This window comes from Bos indicus, chromosome 3 (genome assembly GCF_029378745.1).
Source record: "Bos indicus isolate NIAB-ARS_2022 breed Sahiwal x Tharparkar chromosome 3, NIAB-ARS_B.indTharparkar_mat_pri_1.0, whole genome shotgun sequence".
Lineage (NCBI taxonomy): Eukaryota > Metazoa > Chordata > Mammalia > Artiodactyla > Bovidae > Bos > Bos indicus.
In genome coordinates this window covers 67,074,667-67,098,795 of record NC_091762.1, presented here as the reverse complement: position 1 = coordinate 67,098,795, position 24,129 = coordinate 67,074,667, and the positions used below count along the sequence as shown (strand labels likewise).

Below are 24,129 nucleotides of genomic sequence, written 5' to 3'. Positions count from 1 at the left end.
CATGCCTTCAAGATCCTGCCCCATACATATTGTCACAAATGGCAAGATTTCTTTCTCATGGATGAATAATATTTGATTGACTATACATACATTTATGTATACCACATCTTCTTTATCTGTTCATCAATTGATATACACTTGAGTTGTTTCCATTTCTTGGCTATTGTGAATAATGTTGCAATGAATATGAGAGTGCAGATATCTCAAGATAGTGATTTCATTTCCTTTTGATATATACCCAGAAGTAGGATGCTGAATCATGTGGTTTAAGCTATAAAGGTTTGATAAATTCTGGAAAGAAAATGCATGAATACCACAGGAAGGGCTCACTATCGACAAAATCTCCTAGGAATGCTTCTAAGTATAAATGTATGATCTCAGAATGTGAATGTTCCAAGATCAATTCCTTTTTAAGAAATGTTTGTTAAATTATTTTTAATTGCACTTACTATATGCCAAGAACTTAGCAGAAAAAAAAACTGTTTAATGAAGAAAGTTGTTAAGAAAATAAGACCAGAAATCCTTGGGAAGTTTAAACAGTTTGTGATAATTTGAAAGCTTTAATTCAGAATTATCAGAAAGAGTTTTTGCCTAAATATTTAGATTAAAGCAAGTCCTGGCATAGACTTTTCTCTAAGGTTGGTCAGTCACTTTTGAAAGTGATTAACAAGATTCTCCTGTATAAGCTTTACCAGACAGTGGTTTGGAACCAGAGCCTTTTTTCCCTGAAAAGTCTTTTTTTTTAAAGCTAATACCTTTATTGAGATATAATTCATGTAGTATAAAAGTTCACTCTCTTAAACTGTACAGTTGAGTGGTTTTAGTATATTCACAGAGTTGTGCAAACTTTCTAATTCCAGTACATTTTTATCATCTCAGAAGAACTCCTACCTATTGGTAATCAATTCTTTTTCTCTCCTACCCCACTGTCCGGGGCGATTACTCCTGTACTTTCCATCTTTGTGGATTTGCCTGTCCTGAACACTTCATACTAATAGAATCGTGCAGTATATAATCTTTTGTGTTTGATGTTCTTTTACTTAGCATAATTTTCAAGCTCTGAAGAGTCTTTTGAATGTTAGGGAGCCACTGCATTGAGTACTCTCCCGACTTTCCTGTCTGTTAAAGAGATTACCATTTAATTGTTGTTGTTCACTCAGTGGTGGCCGACTCTTTGCGACCCCATGGACTGCAGCACACCAGGCTTCCCTGTCCTTCACCAACTCCTGGAGCTTGCTCAGACTCATGTCCATCGAGTTGGTGATGCCATCTAACCATCTTGTCCTCCATTGTCATTTAATAGGTAGAATCTAAAATTGCAAAGGGCTTCCCAGGTGGCTCAGTGGTAGAAGAACATGCCTGCTAAGCCGGAGAGGCTGGTTTGATCCCTAGTTCAGGAAGATCCCCTGGAGAAGGAAATGGCAACCCATTTCCCAGGAAATGCCTGGGAAATCCCATGGACAGAGGAGCTTGGAGGGCTACAGTCCATGGGGTTGCAAAGAGTGGGACATGACTTAACGACTAAACAGGAACAACAGTATTTTTTAGCTGTAAATTTAGTTTTTCTTAGAATTACCACAATTACCATTGTGTGTCTGTATATAAATTTAATATATAAGTTGTAGGGTTCTCTTTATTTATTTTTAAAATGTATTTATTTATTCAGCTGTGTCAGGTCTTAGTTGCAGCATGTGGGATCTTTCAGTGCATGCAGGGGCTTGGTAACTGTGGCACACAAGCATAGTTGTTCTTCAGTAGGTAGGATCTTAGTTCCCAGACCACGGATTGAACCCATGTCCCCTGCATTGCACAGCACATTCTTAACCACTGGACCACCAGAGAAGTCCCTAGGGTTCTCTTTAAAGAGAAAGTTTTATTTCTTATAATTCAGATACCTCTAGTCATATTCTAAAAGGAAACTTGGAAAGCTTTTGCTTTACCTCTCTGACTTGATAGCTCTTGTTTATTGCAACCCAGAATTATCTTATTTCCTCTGGGGTCAATTTTGTCTGTTTATCTTGGGCTTTCATTTTTGTACTGATGGTTTTCTTTTCAAATTTGAAAGCTTAATTGGTGACTGGATTGATTTTCTCAAGTAGATTGTGTGGGATAACAGCCTTGTTTTATGTTTGTTTCTTCTGGAAGAGGTGAACAGGGAAGGATAACTGGGCTCAGTCTATTTCTTTGAGGTTGTTGATTGGCAGGTATTTCTTTAGGATGAATGATGTGGAAATAGCCCAATCCTCAGGGCACACCTGAATACAGAATGGAAAGGGCTTTACTCTGGCAGATGCATCTCTCACCCTGGCCGACTTGCTTTCCCCAGGTGGTTCAAGTAATTTGTTTTGCTTTTTGGCTATGGCACATGGCTTGTGGGATCTTAGTTCCCTGACCCTCTGCAGTGAAAGCACGGAGTCCTAACCGCTGGACTGCCAGGGAATTCCTGTTCAAGTAATTTTTAAAAAGAAATGTTCTCTGGTTGCAAATTTGTTTTCCTGTAAGCTGCCTTTCTATTCCGTGGCAGAAAGTAGAATAAGATATAGGACAGCTACAGTTATTTGGACACAGACTTCCATTTAAACTCCCATTTTCAATCCCTTTTCTTCAGTCCTGCCCTCATACCTGCTCACTGTGGGCCTGGCGCTCCTCTTTGACTATATGTTCTCTTGAACTTGGGTTTCCCTTGTGGCTCAGCTGGTAAAGAATCCACCTGCAATGTGGGAGACCTGGATTTGATCCCTGGGTTGGGAAGATCCCCTGGAGAAGGGAAAAGCTGCCCACTCCAGTATTCTGGCCTGGAGAATTCCATAGACTGCATAGTCCATGGGGTCACAAAGAATTGGACACAGTTGAGCGACTTTCACTCTCTCGAACTTATTCAGGACTATGGCTTCCTCATCTCTTTCATCTGTCAACACACTTCCATTTGCTTTCCAGTTTTTGGAAGTCTGTGTATCTCTCCACTATTACATTAGTAACTTGTTGCTATGTAATAAACTACCCAAAGTTTATTGTCCTAGAACCAATAAAATCCAGATGTGGACTGGGGGCTGGTGCCAAGACTAGGTCTGTCCCAGGTCTCAGGAGTGTATCTTAAAGGGTGGGACCATGTGCTCCGGTTCAGAGGTTAGTTGCCAGAGTCCTCAGTTTTCTAGGGATTAAATCAGTTAGGGGGCATGTGTCTTTTTGTTAGTCTATATTATAGCCTTCTATATATCTTGGGGGTTCCACAGTCGGGGTTTAATAGAGGCTCAAGCATTTTAGGAGTCTCCTTTAAAATCCAAGGCTTATGGGGTGGTTTTCTGGAGGTCATGGGCCTTAGGGTTAGTCCTGTGAGAACTACGTCCTGAGCACTAATCCAAAGGGCCTGTTGTTTTGGTATTTAATTCTAAAGTCACATATATTAGATAAGGAATATATCCTGGACTATATACTGGAATATATCCTGGAATATATACTCCTGGACTGAGCGTGCCTACCAAAGGCAAGCAGACACCATTTTTCAAAATAGAAAGAGGGTCCTGCTTGAAGAAACCATTAGGGAGAGGCTCTCACAATACAAGAACGTTGGTCTGGGCTTCTGGGCACCCAGATGGCCATTGGGGGCACCTACATTGACAAGAAATGCCCCTTTACTGGTAATATCTCCATCTGAGGGCAGATCCTGTCTGGTGTGGTGACTAAGATGAAGATGCAGAGGACCACTTTCATCCCCTGAGACACCTCTATTATATCCAAAAATACATAAAAACATGTCTATTCACCTGTTGCTCTACGTCAGGGGCATCCAGATAGGTGACATTGTCACAATGGGTAAGGCTGCCCCCTGAGCAAGATTTTGTGAGTTCAGCATGCTCAAGGTCACCAAGGTTGCCAGCGCCAAGAAGTGGTTCCAAAAATCAAAAATCCTGAGACTGGACACCTGCCCACTCCCCCAGTTATTTCCCATTCAACAGTAACAACGATAGCAAACATTTATTATCTCGTTGTTCTGAGGATCAAGAATGTGGAAATGGTTTATCTGGGTGGTTTTGACTTGAGGTCTTTTGTACAGTGTAGTCAAGTATGTTGGCCGGGGCTGTAGTCATCTGAAGATTGACTGGAGCTGGAGAATCTGCCCTAAGCTTACTTACATAAATGGCATGTTGGTGCTACCTTTTGGTAGGAAACCTATGTTTTTTATGGTTTTATGGACTTTTCAATAGGACTGCTTGAGCCTTTTCATAACATGGCACCTGGCTTCCACAAGAGAGAGTGAGACAGAAGCAGTGATTGTTTTGATGTAGCCTCAGAAATCACACGCCGTTATTTCTATCTGTTATTGGTTACCCAGGTTAGCCCTCTTCAACATGAGATGCGGTATGAAGTACCAGGAAGAGAGAATGATCATGAGTGGCATTTTATCTTTTATTTTATAATTTTAAAATGTTTGTTTATTTGGCGGCATTGGATCTTAGTTGCAGCGTGCAGGATCTTTCATTGTGGTCACATGTACATGGTACTCAGATTGGTTGCCCCATTGCATGGTGATCTTAGTTCTGCGACTAGGGATCAAACCTGTGTCCCCTGCATTGGAAGGCAAATTCTTAACTACTGGACCACCAGGGAAGTCTCATGAGTGCCATTTTAGAAGGCAGTTATTGTAAGTTTATTTCCTTTTTTTTTCTTTTTTATTAGTGAGATAGGGGATATAGTCATTCCTGCTTTCTTTATAAGTCCTATTTATAATTTTAGGTGGTTATTTTGAAAGGAAAATGTAAATGTTAAAAATAGTCTATATTAAAATTGAACTTAGCCTATTTTATGATCCAACTTATAATAGTTTTGGGACTTTGGACGTTTCTTTCATGGTTGTTCAGAGGCTTTTAAAAATATTAGGGCTTTTAAAAATATTACTTCACATTCAGCAAAGTCATTGCTTGCCAAAGAAGATAAGGCCCAGTCTCTCCTGCATCTCTTGGAAGGCATGGGGGAAGTAATTTGAGATGTTAAATAACTTAGAAATGAAGGGCATTTCAAGTTTCAGCTAGCAAATAAAAGAACCCTTTTTCATGGTGAATTACATGTTTCCATATGTGGGGATTAAACTGTGTTACTGACTTCCGCTTCTGAAGTAACATCTCAGCTCTAGTAAAATGTTAACCTTTTTCTGCAGCCTTTTAAAGTTTTTAAGAATTTTGTCCAAAAAAAAATCTTACTATAAGATATACTCTAAAATGAGAATTTAAGCCATCATTTAGTGATTTGCCTTTTAAAAATTCAATCCTAATTTAATTTAGGATTTAAATTAGTAAATTCTGCGTTGTCATTGTCTCTTAGGAAGAGTTGGTGATAACGTTAGCTAGTGTCAGATCTTCAATGTGACGTATTTTCACAGCTGCAAGCTTATTTTAAGAGACTTATTTACACAGTCAACTCAGCCAAACCAACAAATAAGCAAGATAGACTAATAAATCAAGACTTGACTCTGGAATCTCTTATTGTTGGTTTTGTTCACTTCTTATTAGTATAAAGTATTTTATGTAGCAAGTTTAATTGGAGCCCTAGTTTCCTCTTTAGGATTTTTTCTACTGGTAGGTGTACATAGATCCTATTTGTTTTGACAGTGGTACAAAACTTTAAACTATTTACTGTCTAAAGAATTTCCACACTAATTTTTTAAACTGTTATGTTTCTTTTTAACCTCAAAAACACTTTTCCTTTAGCATAATCTATTTTCTGTAAAATATAAAGGGAAATATTACTTAAAGCCGACAGTATATAATGTCAAATATTGTCATTTCTACTTTTTTTTTTTTTTTTTTGCCTCTGGACTAATAGACACACATATATATATACACTATCCTAAATACTGCTGACACTACTCCTTTGGATTTTTGGATAAGGCTGATAGTAGAGTACATATCGTTTGATATTTAAAAGTACATATAAGCTCTGGAATAAATGCCTGGTTATAAGTTCTGCCATTTAGTAGTGGGCCTTGGGGCAAGTTCCTGCTAATCTAAATCTCTATTTCTTTACCTCTGAAATGTAGATAGTAATTTGTTGTTGTTCCGTCGCTCAGTCGGTCCAGCTCTTTGTGACCCCATGGATTGCAGCACGCTAGGCTTCCCTGTCCCTCACCATCCCCCAAAGTTTGCTCAAACTCAAATCCACTGAGTCAGTGATGCCATCCAACCATCTCATCCCCTGTCGTCCCCTTCTCCTGTCCTCAGTCTTTCCCAGCATCAGGGTCTTTTCCAGTGAGTCAGCTCTTCGCATCAGGTGGCCAAAGTGTTGGAGTTTCAGTTTCAGCATCAGTCCTTCCAGTGAATATTCAGAGTTGATTTCCTTTAGGATTGACTGGTTTGATCTCCTTGCTGTCCAAGGATTCTCAAAAAGTCTTCCTCCTTTATCAGTGGTTGTAAAGAAGTGAGATAATTGAGTATTTAGCACAGCATTTAGCACAGCACTGGGTGGAAATGAAGTGCCAGAACTACAGCATGGAGAAACACTTCTGAAATAGTAGGGTAAAAGCTTCCAAAGATCTCCTCCACAAAAGCAATGAAAACTCTGGCAAAAATTGTCAGAAATTTTCAGAACTCTGAAAATTAAACACTTGTAAAAATTCAGAGAGCATTTATTTAAGGACAGTGGCTGAATCTCCATGCAAAGAGTGAACTTTGTAAATCTTTTTTTTTTAACTGTTAAAAATTTTGGCTCCGCTCAGTCTTTGCTGCTGCCTGAGGCTTTCTCTAGTTGTGGCGAGTGGCAGGTTTCAGGGCATGGGCCTCTCATTGTGGTGGCTTTACTTGTTGCAGATCACAGGCTCTAGGGTGTGCAGGCTTCAGTACTTGTGGCCCATAGGCTCAGTAGTTGCAGCTCACCGGCTCTAGAGCTCAGGCACAGTAGTTGTGGGTCAGCTGCCTTTTAGCATGTGGAATCCTCTTGGACCAGGAGTCAAACCTGTGTCCCTTGCATTGGCAGGTAGACTCTCAACCACTGGGATCACCAGGGAACTCCACACTGTAAATTTTTAACTTGTTCCTTTTCCATCCCTCTCTCCAGAGGAGTCTTGAAAACCAACAGGTTCACCACTGTGGTGACTGTGAAAATCAAGGGCTCAGCAGCCACTGGAAGAAACTTAATGGCTTTGGAGCCTCCCAACAGTCCCATCACTAGAGAATTGTCACCATTTGACCTGTATGGCAGCTCCTTGCAAAGCTCCGTTCTAAGGACTTGTCTTTATTTGACCAGACTCAGAGCTTGCTATGTACAAAGTTTCTATCCCTAGAGTCTTTGTTGAAAAATATCAGCGGGAATTAACATTGCAGCTGCTTGAAGTGGTAATACCATCAGAGCTAGCAAGAGGGTGAACAAAAAACTAAAAGGAAAAATTGGGTAAAGAGATGTTTATAGGGAGCTTTGAAAAGCTCTAGCATATTCCTGAGAATCTAGAAGGACACAAGCATGTGCAGGGCTATGCGTGTGTCCAGGGAAGACCTTAGAAATCCCTAGCCTCTCACCTCTGGCCAACCTTCATGTTCTGCACAAAACAAAACTTAAGGTGGACAAAAGGAAAAAAAAGCAATTAATTGGCATTTATCAGAAGTAGAAACTTTTGTGCTTTAAAGGATACCAACAGGGAAGTGAGAAGGTAGTAGAATGGGAGAAAATATTTGTAAACCATGTAGCTGATAAAGGTCTTATATCCAGAATACATAAAGAACTGTTGTAACCCAGCAATAAATGGACAAATACACTAACTTAAAAATGGGCCAGGGATTTCAATAGATATTTTTCCAAAGAAGATACACAAAGGCATACATAAGGATACATAGGATACATAAGGATACATAAGGATATGAAAGATATTGCACATCATTAGTCATTAGACAAATTTAAACCACTTCACACCCACTAGCAGAGAAGGCAATGGCACCCTACTCCAGTACTCTTGCCTGGAAAGTCCCATGGGCGGAGGAGCCTGGTAGGCTGCAGTCCATGGGATCGCTAGGAGTAGGACACAACTAAGCGACTTCACTTTCACTTTTCACTTTCATGCATTGGAGAAGGAAATGGCAACCCACTCCAGTGTTCTTGCCTGGAGAATCCCAGGGACGGGGGAGCCTAGTGGGCTGCCGTGTATGGGGTTGCACAGAGTCAGACACGACTGAAGCGACTTAGCAGCAGCAGCACACGCACTAATAAAAAAAGATGGACAATAACAATTGTTGACAGAGGTGCGGAAAAATTTAAATCATTATACAATTTAAATCATTATACGTTGCTAGTGGGAATGGAAAATGGTGCAGCCACTTTGCAAAACCTGTTTCCTCAAAAAGTTAAACACAGAGTTACCATCTGACACTTCCATTTTTTAGTTATATACTCAAGGGAATTAAAAACATAAAAACTTGTTCAGTTGCTCAGTCGTGTCCCACTCTTTGTGACCCCATGGACTGCAGCACACCAGGCTTCCCTGTCCATCACCAACTCCTGGAGTTTACTCAAACTCATGTCCATTGCGTCGGTGATGCCATCCAACCATCTCATCCTCTGTCATTCCCTTCTCCTCCCGCCTTCCATCTTTCCCAGCATCAGGGTCTTTTCCAAAGAGTCGGTTCTTCGCATCAGGTGGCCAAAGTATTGGAGTTTCAGCTTGAGGATCAGTCCTTCCAATGAATATTCAGGACTAAAAAAAACTTGTACATAAATGTTTAAAGCAGTCTTATTCATGACTGTCAAAAAGTGGAAAAAACCCACAAGTCTGTTAGCTGTGGAAAGGATAAACAAAATGTGATATACTCACACAATTCAGTCATAAAGAAGGCTGGAGTACTGTTATATGCTTCCTTATAGGTGAACCTTGGAAACATGATGCTACATGAAAGAAACCAAATGTAAAATGCTGCATGTACTTCAATCTGTCTATATCGTTTCCAGAGTGGGAAACTCCACAGACACTGAAAAATTATTGGTTCCCAGAGCCTGGAGAGAAGGGGGATGGGGAGTGACTGCTAACAGGCAGAGGGTTTCTTGTTGGCATAGTATAAAAATATTTTGAAATTGCAGAGTGGTGCTGATTGCATAACCCAGTGAATGTACTAAAAACCACTGAATTACATACTTAAATGGGTGAATTTTATAGTATGTGAATTATATCTCAGTAAAGTGTAGTTTATTTTATTTTTAAAAACCAAAAACCCCTACAGCATTCTATTTAAGTGGATCACCTGGTATTGGGAAATGAAATTGCTCTGGAGTTTTTCTGCTTAGCTGCCAACTCTGTAGTGTTTACAGTTATTTTTTAATGAACTGTCAGAAGCCTGGAGTTCCATTTGTAGAGTCGTTATGCTAGCCAGAGTACATGACTATTTTTCAGTTATACAAATGTTAATCAAAGATACATATAAGAAAAAAATTCCCTAGAATTCACCAAGTTGAGATTATTACAGTATTTTTGTAGAAAGTTTTACTTCATATACAATCATGAGTTAATACTTTAAAGCATTCTTTGGATGATAAAAAATTCTCTTTTTTTCCCCCAGTGCTTCATCATCAATTATTATTGTTGATGACCTGTGAAATACTGCTTTTCTGTACACTGTGAATTTAAGTAATTGGACTCAAAATAAACTAAGCTTGTTATAAAGTTTTACTTGTTACAACTGAACTTTGAAATAAAATGAATTCAGATCTTACTAGCTGTAAAATCTTATTGAATTATTTTCACCTTTTAATCAGATTGAGTATATTAGTAAGATCCTATTTTTTATTTTTTATAATTTTTCATCCTGTATCAGTGTAGTCTGTTTTAACACACGTATTCTTAGCTTGCAGAGCACAAAGAAGCGCGGCATACCTACAGCCTGGAGTCCCTTTGCCACTGTCCTTTTTACGAAGAGGCCATGCGCTTAGTTGAAGAAGGAAAAATTTACTCAAGAGTGCTTAGGTATCAGGCTTATGTTTATGAAAAATATTAAGATGCTGTTGATATGTTTGTCTGATATTTGTTTAAAATATTTATGAGAATAGGGGGAAAATGTTTTTAGGCACAAAACAATTTTTTTATGTATTTTGTCAGTATTGAAAAGGCATGTGTTTTTTATTAAGGTCCTGAGGTTAAGCCTTATTCCAGACTTGTAGTAGGCTTGATCTTAAATGCACTTTAACAGTTGTCTCCCCTGTTTATTACTTAGAACTGAAATGTTGGAGTGCCTAGGAGACAGTGATTTTCTTGCCAAACTTCACTGTATTCGACAGGCTTTTCAGGTATTTTTTTTTAACATTAAGTGACTTCATCCAGCCACTCATCCCCACACTCATGCTATAGAGTCCAGCTGAATATAAACAGGACAGCTCTTTGCTCTTTATTATCCTTATTCGTAATGGCAAATAAAAAGTACTAAGTTTATTTTTCCTCCCTGCTGTCTCCCTTCATTTGTCTTCATTTGTCATCCTCTCCTGTAATTTCCTGGGTCTACCACATTTTGTCAGAATACAATATTTTGATGCTAGAGATGTGTATGTACAAGTAACTGCTTAAAGTATAAGTCCTTTTTCTTATTATCAATTAGTATGTGTTCTAGAATGTTTTTCAATTGAATCAGTTGTAAAATCACCAATTTCCTAAGGTAAAATAAGGTCATTTAACAACAAAATTCTCTTTATTTTTCTGTTCTGGAGTTGTGTAATTATTTCAAATTTTTCTAATATTAAATTGAACAGATTTAAATTCAGATTTATCTCCCTTTAATCTTTTAAAATTTTCTGTTCAAGAGCTCTTTTTATTCTAGTTACTTAGGACTTTTTTATTCCTGTGGTGTACCTGCTGAAATAGTACCATAGAGAAGGAAATGGCAACCCACTCCAGTGTTCTTGCCTGGGGAATCCCAGGGATGGTGGAGCCTGATGGACTGCCGTCTATGGGGTCGCACAGAGTCAGACACGACTGAAGCAACTTAGCAGCAGCAGCAGCAACATGTATTAACTGTATTAGGGTTATTTGTACATACATGTGCTATAAAGTCAGATATCCATTCAAATTAATTATAGGTTTCCTTTTTTCTTTGGGGATGGATATTTTTCAGGTAATTCTTTCAGAAACAGCCAACAGGATATTCCTTGCTGAGAGTGGAAGGAAAATTTTATCAGCGTTAATTGTAAAAGCACGAAAGGTAAACTTGTTTTGTTGGCAAGTTTATTTTATTGTTATTATTTCAATTGAACTGATGATTAAAAATTATTACATTTTTAATAGAAGAAAATGTTTTTGTAGATATTTGTAAAAATTCACATACTAAAAATAAATAACCCCCAAAGTATTTCTTCTTGGGTTGATTTATTTTCTGTGTATAAAGTTCATACAGTTTTGAGCAAGTTGATGAATATATTCAGTTTCCCATTTAAAAATCTACTAATGTCATGGTAAGAATTATCATTAAATCAGCTATACGCCCACCACTATTATTATTTTGATACCTCTTTTCTTATGCCTCCCTCAATCCCGTTCAGTAAGAAGGTCCTAGGAAATAGTGTAGATCTCAGAAATCTGGAAATACAAACTGAACTGCCTTTCACTCGTATTCATCTTCATGGGTCTGAATGAGGCAGAAGCAATGGCAGGAATTTTATTAATACTGTAAGGAACCACTTTTCATTTATGCAGGATGTGTCTAGATGATGAGAAAAAGAAACCTCAAACAGACTTTCCCTGAGCCATTTGAACACCTGGTTTTCAAACACAATCCCTTTGAATCTCAGTTCCCTCATTTGTATAATAGGATTATATTTATGGTACCCTATTTCAGAGTTCTTATGATGATTAAATAAATGATAAATAGGAAAACATATTTTAAAAGTGCTACATAAATTTGCAGTTTAGTCTCTAAATCATGTCTGACTCTACAGGATACTGTAGCCCTCCAGACTCCTCTGTCCATGGGATTTCCCAGGCAAGAATACTGGAGTGGGTGGCCATTCCATCTCCTGGGGATCTTCTGACCCATGGATTAAACCCACATCTCCTGCATTGGCAGGCAGATTCTTTACCACTGAGCCACCAGGGAAGCCCAATATAAATTTAGGATCATATTAACTACTTATAATTTCCAATGTAAATCTTTTTTTAAAAAAAAAAACAAAAGAAACAGAATATTTAATAATTATATGAAAAAGTTCCATAGTATTATAGTCAAATAAATTCAAATTGAAATAGCACAATAGGACTTCCCTGACAGTCCAGTGGTTAAGACTCTGAGATTCCAATGCAGGGGGTGTGGGTTCCATATCTGGTCAAGGAACTTAAGATCCCACATGCTACGTGGCCAAAAGATTTTAAAAATAATAATAAACAAAACACAATAGCCTGTTCTGCCTATCAAATTGCCACCACTAGAAAGACAGGGAAATGTGTTGGTTGCTCTGTCTTTGTGACCCCATGGACTGGAGCCTGCTGGGCTCCTCTGTCCGTGGAATTCTCCAGGCAAGAATACTCGAGTGGCTTGTTATGCCCTTCTCCAAAGGATCTTCCTGACCCAGGGATCGAACCCAGGTCTCCCTCATTACAGGCAGAAAGACAGTAAACCCAATATAAATCTTATGTTGCTATCTTGGCCTTCCCAAGGCTGATAAACCCATTGATTTGAATTAGAGTGTGATTTGAACTAGAGTTCCTCCAAAAGGAATAGAACTCTATCAAAAGTATCACATAGTATCTTCTGTAACCAAGTTTTCATCTCAAAGACTAACCTAAATAAGCACATATATTTGAGTAGTAAGCATTTGCTTATGACATTTTACTTACATTCTTAGTCTTGACTTCTGCAAAATGTTGGGCTAACAAAATAAACCAAACGAATATGGCATACCTTGAAAATGTGTTTTAATTGTTACCTAATAGAATGAAGATCTTACAAGCTTACTTGAATATTTACTTTGAGGGTTTGAGCATTGTTATAAAGTTGAGATTAGGATTAAAGTGGGTTTTCTTCTGCAGAATCCAAAGAAGTTTGAAGATGTTTTTGATGAAATGATCTATTTTTTAGAGCAGACTGATCACTGGGATAATACTGAAATGGAACTTGCTGCTAGAGGAGTAAGTCAGATTTTTTATAATATTTATCCCCTTTCATTATTTATACATAATATTTACATAATTTGAGGCCACTGTTTCCTTGTCCTTGTTAAATGACAGTAAAACCAATTTTGTGAAGGTTATTATGATACAGTCGTAAACAATAGCAACCACAGTCTATACATTGGGGCAACAATTGAAAATAGTATATTTTTTAAAAAACCCTTTGTTCCTTCTTGTGCTTTTTCCTTCCTTCCAAAACTCAATGAGCAGAGGCTTTAGCAGAGTGGTAATGGTAACCTGTATACGGGTGGTTTCAGATAGGACAGTGGCAGCTCAGGGGAGATGGGGGATTGGCTACCTATACAGGATCAAACAAAAATACATATATTGAGAATAATCAGAGTGAGATTTCTCATGATTAGAGAAGTGAAATATAAAAAGCTAGGGTTGGAATTGGAGCTATTAGTGTGAATTCATAGTTTACTAAATAGAGAAATAAATAGGAAGGTTTGCATATATGTAAACATACATAAACTTACTAACTCTATTCACAGAGAGGGTCTGGGAGCAAGAACACAATCCCTAACACACAAATCTTGGCTTCTAAGTCCCACTCTCCACTAAAAGGAACTAGGACTCCATGGAAATTTGGCTGATTTCAGCACTAGAATACAAAAAGCATGTGATGAGCCTGGAATATTTTATTGTAATGGAAGCTTAAAGAATGAGTTTGCAAGGGGCTGGAAGGCTTTCTTGGCAGAGAAAACAGTAGATGCCGAAACACAGAGGCACAGTCTTCACAGTCCTTCTTTCTCTGGTGTTCCTTCACTCAGTTAAGAACCTCTCAGTATCTAGTTCACACGTGGTATAGCGTGTAGTACAGTACAGTCTGCATGAATGAAAGAGTAAGAGATTCATAATGTGGTGGAGAAGACAGACGGATATACCAGTAACTAAAGGACAGGCTTCCCCTGTGGCTCAGCTGATAAAGAATATGCCTGCAATGCGGGAGACCTGAGTTCAGTCCCTGGGTTGGGAAGATCCCCTAGAGAAGGGAAAGGCTACCCACTCCAGTATTCTGACCTGGAGAATTCCATGGACTTTACAGTCCATGGAGTCGCAAAGAGTCAGACACGACTGAGTGACTTGCACAGAAATGACAGAGCAGAAAGAGCCTGTAGATACCATAATGAAAGCACGGACAAAGGACTTCTAGAACAGAGTGGAGGGAGAGATTAATTTCACCTGACGGGATCTAGGAAGGAACAACTGACATGTGAATTACAGTTTTTGGTTGTGAGTTATTTTCAGTGTTGTCTCTCCTCTTTTAACCTGATTCACCTAAAAACGTGCTGCTGTTGTCATGTATGAAGCCCTCACTCAGACTTTATTTCAGCTCTCTGTAATAATGATTTCTGTTTTAACTTACAATTTAATACAGGTAAAAAATCTAAACTTTTATGATGTTGTTTTGGATTTTATATTAATGGATTCCTTTGAAGATTTAGAAAACCCACCTACATCCATACAGAATGTAGTAAATAATCGCTGGCTAAACTCCTCCTTCAAAGAAACTGTAAGTGATGGTTCACGTTTCTCAACATTTAAATTTGATAAAAAAAAGTAGTCAGAACTGAGAAGATGAATAAAATTAATATATATAAATATATGTCTGCCTGTAGAACGACTATTATGGAAACTGAGCTCATCCTTTGATATTGGGATCAGATGTGTATGATATATAACATATGAAAGTGAAATTTGCCTTTGGGCTCATCTATCAGTCCCTGCCTTGATTTTGAGCACCCAGTATTTCTTTAGATCTCAAAAAACACTTGGGTTTCAAACTAGGTCAGGCCTAACAAAAAATTGTAACTGAAATGACTCTATGACTAAATAGAAATGTAGCAGTTTCAGTGAAAAGATGATACATATATTTTTTTTGCGGAAAATGCAGAGTTTCTTCTTCCCAAATACTATAAAAAATTCAAGTAGAAGGGAATTCCCTGGTTGTCCAATGGTTAGGATTCCACAGTCTCAGTGCCAGAAGGCCTAGGTTCAATCCCTGGTCAAGGAATTGAAGAACCCCAGGCATGGACTTGCAAACCCCTCCCCGCCAACACACACACAAAGATTAAGGTAGAAAAAAATAAGCATGTGCAAAAATAAAATGGGTTTAAACTGTATTATATGCTTTGGATATTTTCAGTTTCTGTTGTTTATTGTACTCAGATTTCTATTTAACATTTTTTTTGTTGGGCTGAAGTGTGTACCTTGAAGTAGGTGGAATTAATGAAAGTTTGAGTCTTTAGAAAACTAAAAAAAGTTTCAGTTGGGTATTTCACAGTCATTTTGGAAGTGCCTGATACCACATTTTAAAGCATTTTTCATAAATCCACTTTTCCCTCAAAGTATGTTTTAACCATAAAAGCTGGATGTTCTTCATTTCTGTAACTGCTTCGGGACAAGTTAAAAACCTTGATCGAAGTTAGGTCATGCCACAGTAGGGTCAGATTTCTTCAGAATCCACTGGGGTGTTTTAGTTCCTGTTACTAGGGATGTCTCTTCGTTCTTTATTGGAATAAAACTTTTGGCTCAACTCATAACTATTTCCAGCACTACTACAATTCTTGAGGAAAAAATATTACTTGAATTTAATTACTGAGTTTCTTGGCACCAGAGTTCAGCCTTTCTCTGTCAGTGGCTTTGAATTTAATTTCAAAATTTATAAATACCTTTTCATTAATATTTACAAACAATAGAAAGAACATGAACTAGTTCTTTTTAGTTAATATTTTAAACATTTTAGACCTTTTAACTTTGAATTTCTAATAATAGTCACTCTTTTTTAAATGGAAAGTTTATATAATTATTCATTTAAATCTTGCTTTTTCTCCTCTGTATATATTTAGGCTGTGGCTTCAAGTTGTTGGTCAGTGTTGAAACAGAAAAGGCAACAGATGAAGGTAAAACTCATCATGTCTTGGATTTCTTCGTAATTTGAGGCTCTTGTTGAAGAAACGTCTGAGTCAGTTTTCAGCTGGGGATGGCAGCTCATAAGCCCTGTCCTTCAAGCTCGATGAGTGATCTGTTGGCACTGGGTTGGGTTCTCTGTTTTTGAAGTTGGGAACAGAGTTTTTGCTTTTTTGTCTTTTCACTTAATGATATTACAAGATTTTAAAAATTGTTTAACATAGTGGATGTTAGTTTGTGTAATCCAATTGAGAAATGATGATTGATTCTTAAAGCTGCTTTATTTAACACCAAAAATCACCACAAAGTCTATATCCTGTGCCCACACCGCACACCCTCCAGCCCATCTCACCCTCTACACACTGCTCTCGCCACACACTCCTTTGGTAAAGGATGGACTCTGGAGTGAGACTGGTTCCGAATGCCACTTGTGAGCCATGACCTGGGGCAAGTCTTAACCTTCCTGTGCCTTAGTTTCCTCATCTCTAAAGAAGAGCATAGGATCTACCTTGTGGGGTTTTTTGTTAGGATCAGTGTGCTCAGAGTAGTGCTTGGCATAGTGCATTATGCAAGTGTTGGTTATCATTATCATTTTTTAATTTTTTTTTATTATTTGCCCACTGACCTATAGTATTTTATCATGTCCATATTTCTAAGCCTGAGCCTTATAACTTTGAGATAGTATTTCTGAGGGCAGTGTTTTTGAGCATCTGCAGAAGGGTGCTTGTTACAAATAATTCTGGAGACCATATATTTGAATAATTCTTGTTTAAAAGATGTTGAACAGGGATGTATTGTAAAACATGGGGAATGTAGCTAATATTTTGTAATAACTGTAAGTGTAATGTAACCTTTAAAAATTGTATAAAAAATGAGGGACTTCCCTTGCAGTCCAGTGGTTAAGACTCCATGCTTCCATTGCAGGGGGCGCAGGTTTGACCCCTGGTCCAGGGACTAAGACCCTGCATGCCGGGCAGCACAGCAAAAATAAAAAGAAGAAAAAAAATTGTACAGAAAATAATTCCAAAGACCCTGTGTTTTTAAACAAGATGATTAGAAACTCTAATGTTTGAGAACCACTGGTTTAGGGCTGGGGAACAGACTTGTAGACTTGGGTTTGATTTTCATATTCAGTGGTATGATCATAGGTAAGTTAAACTGTCAGCTGACCTTCAGTTTTCCTACTTGCAAAATGGAATTAATACTTGCCTCATAAAGCTGCTGCAAAGATGAAATGAGGTAAAACATAAAAGTTAAAAGAGTAAATATGTAAAAAAAATAGTAAATATATAAAAGTTTAATAAATAGTAGTATCTATAATAATAGCGATTGTTATGGAATATTATTAATATGTTATTATTATACCTAACCTTACTTCTTCTTAATATAAATCTTGTGCCTTGGACTACTGTTCTTCATGTACCCACAGATACCTATATATTTGGTATATATATATCTTGGTGAACTATTTCCTGTACCTGGAATGCCATACTCTGTCCTCTGTACTTAAATAATTCTTACCTACTGTTGAGTTCAGCTTACATTACTCCCTGGTGCCTGTGCTAACTTCTTACATGTCTGAATTCCTAGTATAGTTAATATATGTAGTTAATATAAATATAGGATTTAGAATTTAATATACACAGAACATCTTTTAGACTGTTGTCAGTGTATCCATGAAAACCTTTTGGCCTTTACTTATTTGTGAGTTAGGGTAGGTTTTATAACCCTTCTGAAGTCTCGCTTTTTATGTGTGATAATGATGTTAACATGACCTACTTTTTCAGGAACATTTTATTAAATTAAGTAGAACTTAGCTCATTATCTGGAATATAATAGGTACTCATTAAATGGCAACGACTGCTATATTTTTAAATTGAGGTTTAAACGATGTCTTGGAGCCTAGAAAAGAGAAAATAACTTCTCCAAGAGACAGAACCTTAAGGCGTACTTAAGCCCAGTAGATGCTATGATAAATCTCACAGGATTCTATTTAGCATGGGAAATTTAGAAAGTTATTAATAAACTTAGAGAGTTTCCTACATCATAGCTGTATATATTACTATTTCACAAGAAGGTGCATTACATAATTAAATGCTTCAATAATATCTGTTCTGTAACTGAAAGTTAAAAATCCTAGTAAGCATATTTTTGTGCTTAATCAGTGTAAACTTTATTTTAGTCTTTTTCGGATAATCTAAGTGAGTAGAAGTTCTTCAATTCTACTGAACTAGCTAAAACCATGGTAGTCTCATTAATCCTAAAAATTGTACTGCTAAGGAACATTGTAGCATTCTTGTTATTGCTTGGTTACAGCATTGTGATTTCTTTTTTATGAGGTGAAAATGCCTTTAAGAAGTAATGTTTTCAGCACATTGAAATTGTTGGATAGATTATGAAATGTTCTAAAAGCATTCTGTGACTCCTAACTGTTCCTTGTAAGTTTATTAGACTGGCTTATCATTGACCCTTGGTCTGTCCTCAAAAAGAGCTGGTCATATGTTGGCTAGCAAGCAAATGCAGGAAGGCAAAAATAATTTGATTCTCCTTTACTTTGCAACAGATCCCAGATGGATTTTTTGCCCATTTTTATGCCATTTGTGAGCAGATCAGCCCTGTCCTAGCCTGGGGCTTTTTGGGTCCTAGAAATTCTCTCTATGATTTATGTTGCTTCTTCAAGGTATGTTTAGTCATTGAATCATGTCTTCTTTCTAAATTGAAAAAAGGTTTTACTGTTTCTTTTTGCTTTTGTAGAAGAAAGAATGTTATTTAAATATAAAGTTATAAAGTCACCCATGCCCGTGGAACAGTTTTATATAGATCTGTGCTTTATCCTGGATAAAAGACAACAGTTCCATTCGCCATATCAATTCCTTCTGTAATGGATATATGTTTTCATGTGTGTTACAATGTTAAACAAGTTGCTATAGATAATTCTTCATGCCTGACACTTGAAATTTGTAAAACAAATAATATCTATTTTATTGCACATGCGGCAGTTTAAAAATAAGTTCTGGTTCAAAATAATGTGAATGATAAAATCCTAGCTATAAGAAAGAAGATGGAAGTTTAAATTCTAATGTCAGCAATTTAAATTGACAAAACACAAATTGCATCTTGTTGCAGAATTTTCTGCCTGGCACAGTGCCAATAAAAGTCTCACTATTTAATAGTCCTTAATTTAGGCTGAGTTTAAAGGAGCAAATAAAAGTAAACATAATCAAGTATAAATTTGAAAGTTTTTGATATTTGGAGTTTTGGATGTTTCTCTATACCTTTCATTTAAAAAATTAAATTATTTTGTTTATGTGCTATTAATGTAGCATTTATGTAAATAGCTTAGGACTTCTTTTTTTTTTTTTACTGTCATTGAAAACTCATACATCTTTGATGCATTTACTTGACCTCTCAACTGTAACGTAGGTGTTTAGTGGGAAAACTTTGGACTGGGAATTGTCTAACCTTAATGAACATTTGTGACTGTGGGCAAATCATGCTTTGTTCTCCTCTTTATCATCTGTAAAATGAGGGGACTGGAAAGTTGATTGCCAACAACCCTTCCCAGATAGAAAATCCATTGAAATCTATGATGTGCCTTCTTAGTACTTCTTAACATTTGATTTCTGGAGCTTCCCTAGTAGCTCAGATGGTAAAGCATCCAGCTTCAATGCAGGAGAACTGGATTTGATGCCTGGATCAGGAAGATCCCCTGGAGAAGGAAATGGCAACCCACTCCAGTATTCTTGCCTGGAGAATTCCATGGACAGAAGAGCCTGGCAGGCAGAGTCGGACACAACTGAGTGACTAACACACATAACATTTGATTTTCTGTAGGATAGAAATTAAATATTCCTGTTTGTTTGTTGTTGCTCTTTGGAAATACTTTTTTCCATCACAACATAACAACCTGAGACTTAATACTTAGTAGTATACAAGATGCTTAAAATGAGTTTCAGCCTAAGTATTAAGTTATTGAAATGAAATATCCTTCACCATCTTCCACTGATTTGAGACCTGAAATTATTTTTATTTTTCACATGTCTTAACTTTTTTTGGCACAGAAAAATAGACATTTGGAATTTATAATTATTGGAGATAGTGTACTCTTCTGTCTTCAAATGGTACCAGTGCTCATAGGTAACACTGAAAACTTCAGTTACTGGGAATCAAATAATAATAGTAGACCCTTATACTTATACAGTGCTCTAGTGTTTACAGGCATTTCTCAGAGAGCTCTTTTTTGGTTGTTGACCATTACGTCAGCCATGAGTAGTAAAAACAAGTAGTAATTAGCCCTTATTTCACCGAAAAAGAAAAGACCTTCCAAAAAAGCTGAAACACTTTTCCACTGAGATTTGAAATTAGTAGTGGAAGTGACCCCTAATTCAACATTTGTTACAATACTATTAACTATTTGGATTTAATATAATTTTGGTCTAACAAGTGCCAATTTGTTTTGTGTTCATTTTCCAGAATCAAGTTCTTTTCTTTCTCAAAGACATTTTTGATTTCGAGAAGGTGCGCTATTCCAGTATAGAGTCTCTAGCTGAAGACCTCATGCAGTTGCTTGTTCGCCGCACTGAACTTTTAATGGCCTGTCTTGGAGCTGATGCACTGAGGCATACTAGTAGCTGTTTAAATAGTCATGTTCCTGTTATGCCCAGTGGCCTATTAGAAGCCAAAGTACAATAAGTACCATAAAAATCAGACAGTTTAGTGTGCTATGAAATATTTTAAGGTAACTATTAATTTTGTAACATATATTACAGAATTGATGGATATGGACTCAGGGAGGATTAAAACAACCTTGTAAAGAATGAGTGATTGTACTGTACTTACACAGAAGTTCTGTCATTGAATCCCTGTGTAGTGTATCCAAAGTGTCTTTTTACAAGCTTTAGGTAATAATTGTTGTGAAATGTTGTTTATTTTATAGAAATATTGCTTGACTTGAAAGCAGTATGTGGGAATTAATCGATTTGTTGTCTTCAAGCTGTCTGAAATGTCCAGTTTCATTCTCAAAAGCTTTGTTTTTACGCTTCACACCTTGAAGATATGTATTTTAGCCAAGACTTCTATGGCCCACACATGCAAGAATATATTACTCCTAGTGTCAACGAACTTAACTTTGCCTGAAAATGTATTTTTAATTGTAAAGTTGTTCGTTGTTTAATCTAGTTTAGGCAGTAGTGGTGTTTAATATGTACTGCTTACGTTATTGCTTGTGCATTTGCTTAAGTATTTGAATCAAAGAAATTGTAATGGCCGAGTATTGTTATAAAACATTTAAATGAATTGCCACTGAGAAGTTTACAAGTTTATATTAGATTTACTGAAGTTTCCCAAATATGTTACTGTTGGTCCCATAAGTTACAATAGAGAGACTAAAGAAATTTCTTTTATCTTGGTATAGATAAGAGCATTTCCCTTGAATGAATGTTGATTAAAAATATAACATTTGTTAACTATGACAGCAATTAAAATTTCTCCCATGTATTTTTGAGACTCTCTCTCAACATCCTAAGGTATTAATTTTGACTTAGTAAAATCATTTCTTCTTTCTCCTTCTATAAAACTAGCTTTTAGTTATTTCATAGAGAACTTAGCACACTTGAGAGTTTGTCATATTATGCCCATATTTTTAAAATATTCACTGACACTTTGAATCTTAGGGAGGTCTTAAAGAAGATTTCCCCCCCTGAATATAGAACAAAATATTTTTTAATGGTATAGAAGTATGTTTTCTTGTCCTTTGTGATAAATATATGAACAAATGGGTAGTTTGTATGAATAAGGGTCTGGAGTATATTAGATACTTTCACAGTTGTTTTAATTTTGTGTGTAAATTATATACCACTTAGAGTGGCTGGCTCAGTATAACAATGGATTAGATTTGTTGATTTTGCTCCTAAAGTGTTCTTTATTCATTTTGGGAGTGAGTTATCCAAAAGGATCTAAAATATATATTTTTAAATGTATTTTTAGATTAAAGTGCCTAGTTTCTGATTAATGAGTAGAAAATGAAAAGTGGGGAAAGAAGCATAATTGTTTAAGGTTTTAAGTTTATGTATGTGCCATATTTATGTAATACTAGTTACAAAATAGATTCAGAATCTTTATGCTAGTTGCATGTGCTGTATTCCATAATGTGTAGGTTACAGCATTAAACAATATGAAATATTGCTGTAATATTTTTTGAGTATGTAGTTCCTGGATTTTTCTTACATGTATTCTTAATTTAACACTTGACTGTTCATAATTCTTATTATTAATAGAGGAATATCTTTAGATATATCAAAGCTAAAAATTCCATTATATAGTATTTTGCATTTCATTTTTTAATTTAAATTTTGTATTTTGGTTTCTTGTTGAGGTACCAGTGACTTTGAATGATTCACACATATACATATGTCTGCACATACCCATCCCTAGTATTGTGTAAGCAAGATAGTTATTGCTTAGGTTAATTTTCCTGTTTGAAGGACTGAAAGTTTTAAGCTGTGGTTTTATAAACAAAGCTATAAGTAAACTTAATTACTTTTTTATTTGAGTAGAATATTGTTTGAAATCTGTTTCAAAGAATTGCACTATTTAATAATGCTGCTAGTACATGAAACAACTCTGGGGAATTTATTTCATCAGATAAAATGAGTGGCTTTCCAGAAGTTGTATTTTTCTCTTTTATACTTCACCTAAAAAAAAGAAATTGTCCATGTTAAAGAGAATGGTTTGTCATGTTCAGTGCTTGAGGTTGGTTAGTTTCTGGTCAGTTCAGAAGCTACTACTTTAGTAAGATGCTTTCTTTGTGGCCTTTGACACAAGAGACAAGAGTGACCAAATAGATTTTTAGGGTAATGGGTATAAAAAACCCCTCTCTATTGTAAGGGAAGAAACCTGACTTTTCTAAAGAAACATCTCTTAAAAATGTTTCTAACCACTAAAGAGTACTTAAGGTGTATGTTCCAATTCCAATTTGCCTTGAAATTGGGTTGAACAGATAAAGCAATGTTTTAAAAATATAAAGTAAGTAAACTGGTCTAGAGCCTTTTAGGATAAAACCCTGTTTAACACTTACTCATGGTAGTATTATCAGAAAATTGTCTTTGCCACCATGAATCCTACTATCTGCTTCTCTATATAAATTATAAGAGGACCTTGAATTAATCATGAGAAAATGGATTTTTTTTTTCCTCCTATTTTCTGGAAGAAAAAAAGTAAGTGTTCAAGTGATTTCTATTTGATAATTTTTCTTTCTCCTTTGGTTTCTCTACATCTTTGCTCAACTAAAAGGCTAGTTATTTCTGAAGGATTACAATATGTTTATTAAATGTCAAAATGAGATTCTTTTTTAAAAAGAAGGCAAGTTTTTCATACTGTTACAGTCAGCGCCAAAGAACTTTTTCCTTCCCATAAGTATTTTTTATTTGCATCTGTTTGATTCTATTAATTTTTTCAATTAACTGACTTTATAAAAAATATTTGCAAACTTTTTCTTGCCTTAAGATGTAATATTTTCCACTTAACTGATTGCCTACGGATGATTATCTGCATTAAAAAGAATTCTTTAGCTTATCATTCCTTTAAACCTATGAGATAGAAATGCCAAAGTAACATTTAACATACTTCTCTGTGACCTTTCATAATCAGAAATTTAAAATTATGTTCATAACATAATATGCTTTTATTTTTAGTGAACACATATTAGGGAGTTATTTGGAATAGGTCAATACTTTTCAAAGTGATTATAAGAATGACACTGAATTAAAAAAATTTTTTTTTGCTTGGATAAAGCAAATTTAGAAATATCTCTGTATGTGAAACTGAAGAATTTATATAATCTGTGATTAATGGAAATAAGGGCATCCTTTCTTTGTTACTTGTGTTTATATTGTTGTTTTGCTTAGTTTGAGAACAACTGTGTATTAGCTTCACTTGGCTGATATCTGTAAGTGTGTCTATTCCTAAGTGTAAAGACTGCATTCATTAATTTATGTAAAACACTACGATAGCAGGAAAAAAAAATAGCACTGACTCTTTAGCCAAAATAAGCACTGTAACATGGTGTTTCTCTATTGCCAAATAAAAAAGTGACGGTA

The 24,129-nt window shown here is 36.2% G+C and overlaps 1 protein-coding gene and 1 pseudogene across 2 annotated transcripts in view; both read left to right on the top strand.

The window, feature by feature from the left end:
* The window catches only part of MIGA1 (mitoguardin 1), a 77,840-nt gene extending 53,711 nt beyond the window's left edge, over nt 1–24,129 (top strand). For both annotated transcript variants that reach the window (XM_070786278.1, XM_070786279.1), the window contains exons 9-16: nt 9,816–9,934; nt 10,182–10,254; nt 11,073–11,159; nt 12,980–13,078; nt 14,502–14,636; nt 15,973–16,026; nt 18,597–18,713; nt 20,507–24,129. In XM_070786278.1, the coding sequence (XP_070642379.1) occupies nt 9,816–9,934; nt 10,182–10,254; nt 11,073–11,159; nt 12,980–13,078; nt 14,502–14,636; nt 15,973–16,026; nt 18,597–18,713; nt 20,507–20,725 (903 nt within the window). In that variant the 3' untranslated portion in view covers nt 20,726–24,129. The remainder of the gene's footprint in view (nt 1–9,815; nt 9,935–10,181; nt 10,255–11,072; nt 11,160–12,979; nt 13,079–14,501; nt 14,637–15,972; nt 16,027–18,596; nt 18,714–20,506) is intronic.
* Nucleotides 3,109–9,808, top strand: LOC109556643 (small ribosomal subunit protein uS17-like; annotated as a pseudogene).